The sequence below is a fragment of the Hippichthys cyanospilos genome, chromosome 20, assembly GCF_059441005.1.
Source record: "Hippichthys cyanospilos isolate Australia breed blue-spotted pipefish chromosome 20, RoL_Hcya_1.0, whole genome shotgun sequence".
Taxonomy (NCBI): domain Eukaryota; kingdom Metazoa; phylum Chordata; class Actinopteri; order Syngnathiformes; family Syngnathidae; genus Hippichthys; species Hippichthys cyanospilos.
This window is the reverse complement of record NC_142388.1, coordinates 2,058,140-2,070,201: the sequence shown is the minus strand read 5'-3', so window position 1 is coordinate 2,070,201 and position 12,062 is coordinate 2,058,140. Positions and strand designations below refer to the sequence as shown.

Sequence of the window (12,062 nt, the reverse complement as noted above, 5' to 3'; positions counted from 1 at the left end):
ACTGAGGACCGCCGATACGCTCACCATTAAACAAAGAATATTTTATCATTTCAGAAAATACAATTGCCGTCTTGCCAATTCGGTACAAAATATAATTTCAACGACTACATTACCGTTTAGAGCATCCAAGAAGAAACATCCGGGTTCTGGATGCGCATAGTCTGTCGCTGGATGATGACGTTTACAAGAACGCAAATCTACCGAGTTTAGCAGTAAACAATGTTATCTCCTTGGTTACGGGTCAAGTGAACGTGTTTTGCGTCGAAAAGCACAGAAGTCAAGTACAAATAAGTGTGTCATTCGAAGGGATTTTGATTTAATTTAATAATTTACATTGAAATGTTTTGAATGAAAATGTTGATTTTTATAAATGGGATGGAACTACATTGATTGCTAGAATATAACAAGTGGAAATGCTGGGAATTGAACCCAGGGCATCATGCATGCTAAAGATGCACTCTACTTCTGAGCTACATCCCGAGATGAGGGGTATAACATTGCCAAAGTAATTTGCATTCTCAATTGCAAAACACCAGGCCGCAAAATGTATGCAATTAATTTTCACGGCTTGAATTGAACCTAAAAAAAAAACAACACACCCATGGCAATGTTATCGGTAGCCATGACATGTGTCTTTGCTGTCACAAGGAAGCAAAAATGACTTCAGCAGCCAGACAAAGCTTTGATGATGTCACCTTTGTGTCATTCATGTTCACAGGATGTCTTGGTGTCATCAATATTGGTGGTTTTAACCTTGTTGTAATATATTCAAATCATCTCAGCTGTGTAATTTGAGACCAGTAAGGATGCCTCCCAAAAAAGCCAAGGGCAAGGGCAAAAAGGAGGGAAAGGCGGGCAAAAAAGAAAAAGAGCCCGAGCCGCCGGTCGAATTGTCGGAGGAGGTGAAGGCCCTCATAAGTCAAGTGGAGCAGCTGCAAAAAGATGTGGAAACAGAAATGAAGGAGCGCAACAAGTTCCAGCTGGAGGTGGACATGCTCCGCACCTTCTGGGAGGTGACAGGCCAACAGCTGGAGGAGACTAACGCAGAGTTTGTCAACCTATACAATGAAATCGAGACGGACGAGCTCAACCATCGACAGGACATCAAAGAGTACCTCGGAGAAATCAAGCTCTACAAAGAGGACCTCAAGAAGCACCAGAAGGATTTTGAAAAGCACGTGCGCAAGGTTGACGACATGGATGTGAAACCGTACGAGAAAGAGCGTGCGGAAATGATCCTGGATGAACAGCTGGACATAGAGGACACAGTAAACATAATTAAGGCCAAGCACAATGAAGACCGAGCCAGGAGGGAACAAGAGATGAAGGAGCAGCTCCTGCAGACGGAGCAAAAGTATAAGAAGAAGCTGGAGCTCCTCCAACACGACCTGACCAACAAAGAGAAGACCAAACTGAGCGAGAGGGAATATTACTGGAGTAGCCTGATCCATAGTCTACAGCAAGATCACGACAGACGCTACAGCGAGTTTGATGCCTTCCTTGAGGAGTGCAAGCAGAAGGACCTTCGTCACAAGGACAGGCTGAAGAAACAAATCCAAGTTTTTGCCTCGGACGAGAACCAGCGTGTGGATGGATCGCTGGATGTCAAAATGCTGAAGCAAGAGCAAAAGAAAGTCCAGGCACAGATTATCAAAGTCCGAAAACTCTTGAGGCACCCCATCTTGAAGATGCATCCCAACGAGAGAGTCAAAGGTCTGGAACTGAAACGCCTGCGGCGCGACTACGACGCGCGGGATCAGAAGTTCAAGCAGCTTGACCAGGACATGGAGCGGATGCGCAAGAAGTATTGTGAAGACATCCGGGACATCCAGCAAAGAGCTAACGAAGAACATGCTGAGCTGGAGGCCAAACTGGCCGCGCTGACGGAAAAAATCCAGAAGCACCAATCTGCGGTTTGCTCGCAACTCTTCGGGATTGAAATCCTAACCTCTGGGGGACCCTTGGACAACCAGGACCCGGACTCCAAGGGGGATGCAGTTCCTGCTCAGGAACACTGGAGCCGGAAGACCAGACTTAACCAAACGATCAGCTGGCAGCTGCAGAACGTCAAGGAGCTCCTTCAGAGAGACTTGGAGACTGCCATCAAAGAGAGGTCCGCCCTGATCAAACTCATCAACGATAAGGCGGACGAGGTGTTCCAAGCCAAGCTGGAGTTCCAAAAAGTCTCACGCCAGCTTGAAATGGTGACCAAGTCTCACTCTGAGGACATCCTAGAGGAATCCACTCCAGAGCCCTTGGAGCCACCGCTCCATCTCCATGACGACCGGCAGCCCCTGGGCGGCCTGATGGATGAAGTCGTGAGGATCGCGTGCAAGAGCGCTCCGGACGATTCTCAGAACAGGTTTAGCGCCTTGGTGTGTGACCAGGTGTTGGAAAGGCAGCAGAGGAACACCAAGGACCTCCTGGAGAGTCACGCTGAGATGGCCACCAAGAGGAGGACCAAGCTCATTCTGATGTTGAACGACAAGACGCATGAGCTGCACCAGCTTCAACGCAGGGTTAAAGAGCTCAAGAAGGAGCTAGAGAAGCAGAAATTAGCCGCCGACCGGAATCGGAGTGTGCGAGGAGCTTTGCTACAACGCCCGCTGTGACAATGAGCTGTCCGGTCCTTTCTTCCATTGCTTAACTCCGTGGTTCACAAGTGGTGTACTCTTGGGGTACGTGAAGGCAGATTTTGACGTCTTCCGCAAGTACCAGAAAATCTAAATGATGGTTTTTCGTGCCGTGATAGGAGCGGTACATTCTTTTCAAATTAAAGGAAAATTTATTGGAACATGAACAATTTATTGCTTTATAGGGTCTTCTTTGCAAAATGTATGCTTTGCAAAGTTTTACACAGACGCACATTGCCATTAGTTATGCAAGAGTCCAGCAGATGAGCCGAAATTAAAAAGATTATGTAATATGATCTATCTTCAGAAGTTGCTGAATGAAATACTCGTGATATGACTGCAAATGTAGTTCCAAAGTTTAAATAAAACAGAAAATGATTGTGCAGCACTTTGTCATTTTACTACGGTAAGAAATATACTGTAAGAATGTTTGCAATCCTTGAGTTTGCTACGCTTTGCTAGCAAAAGAAATGTACTGAAAATCGAGGAATATGCAACAGACGCCACCTTCAGGCCAGGAAGTTAAACAGATACACAGAAATCACAATGACGATCTGAAAAGGCAGAAATTAAAAAATATCTTTTTTTATTTGGTCAAATTGCAGAGCGCTCACACACAAATTTTCAGTTTTAATCAAGTCATCTTTTTTTTTTGTTTATTATTACAGATAATTACAGAAGACAGATTGTCTAACCTTTTTTTTTAATGAAGGGACTTGAGCAATAGCTGGTGGCTAACCATAAACATGCTAACAGGTTAGCAAAGCTTTTTTTCACATAACTTAAAAAAAGTATTTACAATCGAATAAAAACCCTTACAACAACAAAAATAAAAGTGTCATCTTTGAAATGTTTTGCTGATGTCAAATGACGACAAATTTGGCTGTGAGGTAAACAAGACATCTTTTTTTTTTTGAAATATTGTTTGAAATTAGCAACATTTATATAGATTAAACGTCTAAACTTGTCAAGTTGGAGCTCAGTTTTAGCAGCGGACTTCAGAATGTGCTCGTCAACATCTGGCATGAGGAAAAAAAAAAAAACTTGTCTTTTCCAACATGATAAAGGCTCAATAAAATGCTGGTTTGATTACAAATAAGCAATTTTGCATAGTGATGAAGCATTAAAATCAGAATGAATAAAGTCAAATGTATTGAGGTTCATTTGCAATTGGTTTTTGTTTTGCTGGCATCGGGCCAAAATCACATAAGCCACATTTTGGTGAATTTCATATTTTTTCCATAATTCTATAACTATTCGTAATGGACTTTTTAAATTAAATGTCATTTACTTTTCGGGGTCTTCGGAAAAGTTATGATTTCACCCGATTTCTAAAATAGGGCTGTCTTGAAATTTTTGGGAATGGAGAAAAAAAAAAAAAAAAAGACTTTTCCACAAGTGTCTGCTGCACTTCTTGTTCAAGGCACAACATGCTCGGGAATTGTCCATAAAATGGCGTTGACATCATGATGTGGGAGGTTTTTTTTGATTGTTATTTAAAGCAAGATTTTTTGAATCAGAAACTTGTAAAATACTCTTTTGTATGTAAACATGGAATGTAGCGAACATCTATAATCAAAGCAATTAATAATGGCAAATGCTTAGGTCCTCTTGAAATCGCTTTTATTCTACCAAGTCCGATATTCACTCATTTAATCCCAAAGACGTGTTTTACCAATCTTTAAGGGGGGCAGGACTAAGATATTCACTTTTTTTTTTGAGACCCTTGTTTCGTCTAATATTTGAGAAAAAAAAAAAGTTAAATTATTCTTTTGGATTGAATGTCTGTACTCTGCAAAGACGTATAACTACGTCTTTGGGATTGAATGACTTAGACAGGAAGTTAGCCACTTTAGGCAAATTCCTTTCATAGCGTACCCTGGAAAGTTCAGGAAAAAAAAACAAAACGCCCACATTACCAGTTTGATCAATCAAGATCAAACTGGGTGGACATGTTTTGGAAAGAATCAAGGACCCATGCGTGAAATATTGTGGGTGTCAGCCATCTTGATTTCGAAGCTTCCATTTCAGGCAAATTACGCCAAAACCATCCAGGCTCGAATCTTTTTTTTTCTCCCCGAACAAGAATTCTCCACGAAAATGGGCCAGCGATGGGCGGCTCATCACCGCTTGACGTTTTCAGGTGTGAAATGATTAACAAGCTGCTACGATAGTAATGGCAACAGAGAAGAAAAAAAAAACTGCTGGCACGAAGCAGATGTGGCTACTGTCAGTGTGCTACATGGAGCTCCTGGAGAAAGAAAAAAAAAAAAATGTTCCGGTCGCACGGTCCGTTTTAGTGGTTCAGTCAATTCGCTGGTTGTTTTTTTTTGTTTGAAGTGGCACGAGACAAAAAAAAAAGTGTTTGGGAGCAGATTCTGCAGGTCTATGGAACCAGAGTCCATGCATGATTAAAAAAAAAAAAAGAAGAAGAAGAAGAAGCATGCATGTTAAACTTCCCTGAAGAGGAAAGTGGTCCGTTCCGCTGTGAACACTGTTGCGTGATTTCCTGCTCAATCCCGTGTGGAGATGAGATGGAGGTTAAAAAAAAAACAAACCAAGAAGCAGCTTTCCTTGGAGGAGGTCCGGCGGGTCGGGAATCGGGGCGATGGTCCGGCGCTGGCTGCAAGGGGGGCTTCCTAAGTACCCAAAAGAAAAGCCTCGGTATTATTGACAAGACGATGATATTGCAGAAGTAGAATAACACTAAAGCGACAAAAGTGTTGGGGTAAGGATCAGCTATTTTTTGGGGATGTTTTTGATGCGTGATATTAAAGGAAAAGCATACAAAAAAAAAACACTAGAAGGCTAAAATTCTGCATAGATTGTCAAAACATGTCGACCCTTGCAAACAGGAGGTCAAGAGGTAGACCCTGTAGGTGTCAAATTTAGCCCATGTCGGGCTTATTTACTGCCATTCAAAATTGGAAATATTGTCAATTTGGGAAATATTGAAAACCCAATGTTTTATCATGCACTTCCCCCGATTTTTGCATTAATCCTTTCAAGGGCAACTCGCAGAACAGGGTGCAATAAAAATTTCTCGTTGAGAGCCCAAAACCACCAGGGGGCAATAAGACACAACTTATGACTTTTGCAAGGCTTTCAATGACTTCATTGAGTGGCTTAGCCTGACTCCCATAATGCAAAGTTCTTGCCATGCATTATGGGACTTTTAGTTGTACTATTTACTTGTAGTAAATAGACATATGTATGGATAGGGCTGATGAAATTAAAAATATATGTATATTTGAAAAGATGATGACTCTTTCAAAGTCAGCCTAAATTGGGTCATAATAAGGCCAGGTTAGTGTAAGTACCCCGTCACCGAAGGGTTAATTCTTTTTTTTTTTTTAATTAAATGCTCAACACTCAGAAATGAATTTAAAATGCAATCAAATAAAAACAATTGTACTAATCACCTGCTTGCTTTTTTGTTGGTTCATGACGTCCAGTGTCATCGTCCTGGGATTAAAAAAAAACAAACAAAAAGGCACAGTGGCAACACTGACGATGAAATTGCAATTTTGAACGCGTATTGTGAGACATTAACATGCAGAATGGACACTTCAATCGAAAACTGAAAGGCGAGGTTAGTGGAAAAAACAAGACGGACATGAAAAAAGACAAGCTCGGTAAAAGACGGCGGCGGGCGAGCACGGACGAAAAGGAAACGGCGGCTCTTACGAGTCATTTCGACTCGGGCAAGCTCTCGCGGGGCCTCTCCTCTTCCGCTTGCTCCGTCCGGGACTCGGGCTCGGGCGCCGGCGGGGGCGGCATGGGCAGTGGGATGGGCGGACTTTTGCCATCGGGGGTGTCCCCGCTAGACGAGGGCTGGCCTATGATTACCGTGCTGCCTGCTTTGTTGAAAATCAACAATACAATGCGGACATGCGCATTAGCTCCCCTTGGAAGAAAAATAGGGCAAAGATGTTCCGCTGCATTCAAGCACCTCCAGCCGCTTGACTTCCTATCAACTTTACAACTCGTTGCATATTGGAAAATTAATAGGCATGGGACGAGATCTCCTACAATGAGATCTTGTGAGATTAAAACAGCATAAGATTGATTTTTTTCGACCCATTTACAATGAAATACATAGCAGAATGCGCTGCATGTCAATAAAACTACCAAAGAAGACCAGACAATTTATGAAAATAAACCTTTGCATAAAAAAAAAAACAAAGTATGAACATGAACTTAGCATATATTAGCCGCTAGCTAGCAACGCTTGAGTGCTCCTGAGAGCAATCGAATTACTTTCCAGAGGCGGTTGAATGGATTTAAAACAAAACGGCACACTTTGGTGCTGACATCCTGACACGATCGCCGTTGCTACTGATCACTTTTGAGCATGTTTTAATGTCCTTATCCCTGATCTCGGAGCGCTGCACTGTGGCTGTATACTGACAGGCCTTAGTGTTGTGTAGTCCCCTGTTTGTTCATGTTTTTGTGTGTTTCTGGGACAAGTTCCAAATGTGTCCTTTGTGGACAAAATGATCAAATTTGGTCATTCATTACATTACCAGGAGACATTTTTATTTGGACTTCTGTGTTAATTGTGCTTCACCAAATAAAAAATGTATTTTTTGTATCTAATGATATCAAAATACTCAACAGAAGTAGCCCAACAGGAGAAATAATAGATGTGCTTACTATTTTCCAATCAAGTGTGTGGCTATATTTTGGTTTTCCAGTTGAAGAAATGAATGGTAAAATAACGGCATATTAGACAGTTTGTAAACATTGCGGGAGAAAAAAAAAAATCAGCCAACCATCTAAGATAAACACAGGCGATGTACATTTTGTTCAACTAGCTTCAAGAAAATGAAAAAAAAGAGCCTGTAACAAGCCTGTGCTTCTTCTGTTTTTACTTTAGCTCTTTTTTTTTTTTTTTTTTGGCAGAAGAGTTGAAAGAAAACTTTGAAAACCGGAACATTTATACTGGGCATTATTTTATACTACAAATTTAGCCAAAATCTCATCTCATTTTCATGGACTCAAGTTTCTGGTCCCGTTCCTAGTAATTCTAAAAGATGGAAGACATGTATGAAAAAAGCTCACCGTTGTCTTGCTCCGCCTTGATTTGCGCTTCCAGGTCCTCTGGGTCCACATACTGGTAGCTGTCATCCTCATCGGGTGGCTTGCACTTGCCGCAGCAGAAGCAGCAGCAGCAGCAACAGCAGCAGCAGCTGAACAGCGTGCAGCACAGCACCAGAGCCTGCGCACAAAAAAAGTCAGCCCACGGAAAAGAAAAGGGACTTGGAAAATTGGGTGAAATCAACCCAAAATTCACTATAACATTTGGAGGTGAACCAGAGGAAAAATCTCTCTCAGTAATCTCAATGTTTGGTGGCCAAAGGCACCGGTCCCCACCTTGAACCACCACTTGGACATGAGGAAGTAGTACTTGACGCTCTCCTCTCCAAACTGCTCCGACACGTAGAGTCCCATGGAGCCATACTGATCGTAGATCTTCCTCTTGGTGTCGTCGTTGAGGATGGAGTTGGCGTTGTTGATCTCCTTGAACTTCTCCGCCGCCTCCGGGTTGTCCGGGTTCTTGTCCGGGTGGTACTTGAGCGCCAACTTCCTGCCGGGACAAAGAAGGGACCGTTTCAACTTTTGTGTTTCAAACAGGAAGTCGGGCTCCGATTGTGAGGCGGGGGCTTTACCTGTAGGCTTTCTTGATGTCCTCGGCCGAGGCGCCTTTTTCCAGTCCTAAGACCTTGTAGACGCTCTCCCCCGCCGTGGACATCTTCCTCTGGGCCCGCGAGTTGGAGTGGGGGTTGGGGCTAGTCATGGCTCACCTCCGCTCTACACCACAACGACAATTCATTTGGATTTGTTGATTAGCTAACGAAACTGCCAACGGTTTAGTTTTGGGTTGAAAATTTGGCTCACTGATACAGCTCTTGTATTGGTTATTGTTAAACTGAAGTATACCACACATAACACACACAGACAGACTCTCGCACACACACACACTCATGCATACAAGTCATTAAGATAAGAAGATTACATTTTGCTGACCTCTCACATAATGAGCAGGTGGATCAGAGTCTGTGGTCACAAGGTCACAACCACACACACACGCATAGTCTCACATTTACAGACGTACGGCTTACATTAAACTTATGGAAATATGACAAGGGCTGCGCGAAAGAATAAACCCAACAAACATCTATTAGACGTTCAGATTATTTTTAATCTATTGGAAAATATTCAACAAAAAACAATAAATACAGATTAAAAACAAGTGTGCGAAAAATAGCTATTCAAAGCTTGATATTTTTCTACTTGTCAACTGAGAATGACATCGCCTGTGGTCAAGGCTCAGGTAACAACCAATCACGGATCAACTCTAGGCCATGTGACGTCCACAAGCTGAGCCATGATTGGTTGTTGCCTGTCACGACACAAGTGGGGAAAAAAGTAATCAGCTTAGTAAAAATAAATAAAATTAAACAACTTTTTGTCAAAACATTTAAATGGATGCTAAGGTTGTTTAGCCATTTTACGCTGTAAAAAGTTAAAATTGTGTTGATTTAATAACTTTGTATCCTGTACAGCTAATTCAATTCAAAACACATTTTTTTCTACTGAAAAATAAAATGACATTACATGCACTTAGGGCTCAGATAACAACCAATCATAGCTGATCTTACAAACATCACATGATCGAACAGAAAACAGGTGAGTCATGATTGGAAATTAGGCTTGAGCACATGCAATACAATACAGTATATTGAGGGCTCATCCAATCAAATTCGTTTTGGGATTTTTTAACTTTGGGCCTATCCCTTTAATGTAATAAAGTTTAAAAAAAATACAGGCAGAACATTTGCCAAGTTTTACACCACTTTATCCTAAAGTATTCAACCTTGCTATTGAAATAAATATCGATTTTTGGAGGAAATGTTTCAATGTCATTATGTTAAAATGTGCTGAAAAATGAAAAACAATCACCAAAAGTCTTCCTAAAATTTTTTTTTCTTCCAATTTTAACTCATAAAACGCCAGTTTTCAACATCTTTGGCGGTCAATGGTAGTGAATTAGTTAAAAGCGGTAATACTGGCCAATTATAAACAAAATCAATTGTGTAGTACGACATTTACAGATAGCGATGCTGGGAATTCCATGCATCCCTAAACACACGAAAACAGTGATGTCATTAATCCAGACGCGTGGAGTCTTTGGGTCAACAGACTGCCCTCTGAAAGCGTATCAAAGTAATTAAAAGCCGACCAGAGTGAAAAGACAGATCAAGAACGTAGTTTTAATCAACCCTGTCACACACACGGGCATCCAGATGGTGGCGCCCTTCCTACAACTATGCAAGGAATATGAATGCGTACCACCTCATCAGGCAGAATAAAGCGAGAAGTGTTTTATTATTTTTTTTTTGTATCTGTGGTCGTTTCAGCTATTTCAATGCATCTGAATTTAGTTCATCTTGAAAAGCACAAAGATATAAAAAGAAGCATTTTTTCCCTCAATCTTAAAGGGAGAGTCCACTTATTTAGACATTTACAGTAGTAAATATTATTATTATAATTATTGACAATAATTTGTTAAGGATTATTTTTCAAATACAATTAATCCTTTGGGGAAAAAAAACCAAAACATTTTGCCACCAGATGCTACATGCGCTGACGTCTCCAATAACAACCAATCATGACTCAGCTGGTGAACATCACATGACCAACAAGTGAGCTGTGATTGGTTGTTAAGACTTGCGCATATGTGATATAATTTTCAGTTCACAGAGAATGGAAAAATGTGCTTTTGAAAGTATTGATTGTTCATGAAAATGATTAGTTATCAAATTAATGAGACACAAAATTAACTAACAGCTGAAAATGGCTAAAAAAAAAGTGGACCATATCTTTAATAAGCAATCATTTAGCATCTATCCTCTTTCACAAATGAATAAAGATATAAAGACAGTATAAAGAAAATAAATAAACAAAATTTCTATTTGTTGTTAAAAAAAACATTTAAATCCATTTTTTGCTTGTTCCGGCTCAAGTCAACCCGCAATATGTCATAAATCATAATCCATGTAATACACTTTAATTTTTTAATAAATAAAAATGCTGTTTTTTGACTGGTCTAAAAGGGAAGAAAAATTGTAAGAAAATTATCGTTGTACACCTGCAACAGAAAATGTTGTGCTCATAAAGGAAAATCTGATGTAGACTGAGTCAAGTTATGGCAGTGATTAATTCCTAATATTCTGATTCTCTTGTGCAGCCAAAGAAAACGATGAAAAGAAAACTTGAGTACCTTTTATAATAAAGTGCTGCTGATGCTGATGATTGACAGGTCAGCGAGGACGCCTGAGCCTGCGAGGTTGGAATCAGGGCACAATACCGACGCAACCTCTGTTTGCCTTTTTAACCCTGATTAGGTCACTAGGATTACTGTATATCACATCCGTTATTTTCACATTATTTCCACCAACCAAAATGACTTTTATGATATTTCACACCGTATGGCCAAGGTGTTGTTGAAAACTGTCGCAAACAGAAGTGACGCTGCGTGTTTGTCGCCCTTGTCCTTGCCTGGCTAGACCCTAATCCTCCGGCTAATGTTAATCTCTCGGCACGTTGACAATTAACTACTTTCTATTATTCCGCTTGACAGCAATTCACATTCAGTGAGATCCTCATTGCGAGGAATTTCCGGAATGAAAGAAGAAGACAAGTATTTACGCCCCGCTTCGTTCAAATACAGGCTAAAAATAACATCAGCCCCAAACCGGGTTGGAATTGTTAGCAACTACACATTCACCCCACAATTTTCTGCGTTAAAACGTCACGAATGTTACCCAAATGTGTTTACACATTTTAAAAAAAGTATGACCTTTAATTCGGCTTAAATTTCAACGTGATGCGTCTTTACGTCGGTTCTCGGGGATAGTATTGAAATGTCAGCATTTGTGGGCAACAATATCTCAAATGAAAACAAAATCAACGCTATTTTATGAAATTATTGGCAAAACAATCTTGAAGTGTCAGATTTTATTTTATATTTTTGAATGGAAAAAGGCCTATCCTCATCGGTTAGCATGATGCTAGCTAATATGTGTGTGTGTGCGCGTGTTACCTGATGCTAACTAAACGTGGTCTGTCTCGCCTGGAAGCTAACTGGATCATCTGGTTTAGCGTCCGGACCTCCAGTCATGGGTTCGGTACCGCGTAGGGAAGGTCAGCCGGCTTTGAGCGTTCATGTGGCGGCGTTGTTATCCGAACCGAACCGAGCCGCGCCGGTGTAATCACAACCCGCTCTCAAGATCTTTCCAGGGAATGACGTCGCGCCACCGACTTGACGCGTTCAATGTCACATCGGAAAAGTTAGCGATCTGTCTAGGCGCCTTGACAGGCGTCGCATTTACTGGAGTTTAAAAAAAAGACCGTTCAAAACTA

General features: G+C 41.1%; 2 protein-coding genes across 3 annotated transcripts; one reads left to right on the top strand and one right to left on the bottom strand.

The window, feature by feature from the left end:
• The first annotated feature begins 801 nt into the window (after positions 1-801).
• On the top strand, positions 802-3,013 carry LOC148406917 (dynein regulatory complex subunit 4-like). Its single transcript, XM_088403640.1, has one exon. The coding sequence runs from the start codon at positions 807-809 to the stop codon at positions 2,610-2,612; it is 1,806 nt and encodes a 601-aa protein (XP_088259766.1). The 5' UTR covers positions 802-806; the 3' UTR covers positions 2,613-3,013.
• A 189-nt stretch (positions 3,014-3,202) lies between these two features.
• Positions 3,203-11,953, bottom strand: dnajc5ga (DnaJ (Hsp40) homolog, subfamily C, member 5 gamma a). Of its 2 annotated transcripts, none has more exons than XM_088403642.1 (7): positions 11,743-11,953; positions 8,306-8,447; positions 8,010-8,223; positions 7,698-7,854; positions 6,321-6,493; positions 6,056-6,098; positions 3,203-5,272 (listed from the first exon to the last, which is right to left on the bottom strand). In XM_088403642.1, exons 2-5 carry the CDS (start codon positions 8,431-8,433, stop codon positions 6,324-6,326), a joined length of 669 nt encoding a protein of 222 aa, XP_088259768.1. In that variant the 5' UTR covers positions 8,434-8,447; positions 11,743-11,953; the 3' UTR covers positions 3,203-5,272; positions 6,056-6,098; positions 6,321-6,323. The 2 variants fall into 2 exon arrangements, with proteins under 2 accessions (XP_088259768.1, XP_088259769.1); XM_088403643.1 differs by having other exon boundaries at positions 6,321-6,490.
• Positions 11,954-12,062: the final 109 nt, after the last annotated feature.

Coding starts and splice junctions, on each gene's coding strand:
- LOC148406917 (XM_088403640.1), top strand. CDS start 807: ATGCCTCCCAAAAAAGCCAAGGGCAAGGGCAAAAAGGAGGGAAAGGCG.
- dnajc5ga (XM_088403642.1), bottom strand. CDS start 8,433: ATGACTAGCCCCAACCCCCACTCCAACTCGCGGGCCCAGAGGAAGATG. Junction 8,224..8,305: donor GACATCAAGAAAGCCTACAG/GTAAAGCCCCCG, acceptor TTGTCCCGGCAG/GAAGTTGGCGCTCAAGTACC. Junction 7,855..8,009: donor TGTCCAAGTGGTGGTTCAAG/GTGGGGACCGGT, acceptor TTTTGTGCGCAG/GCTCTGGTGCTGTGCTGCAC.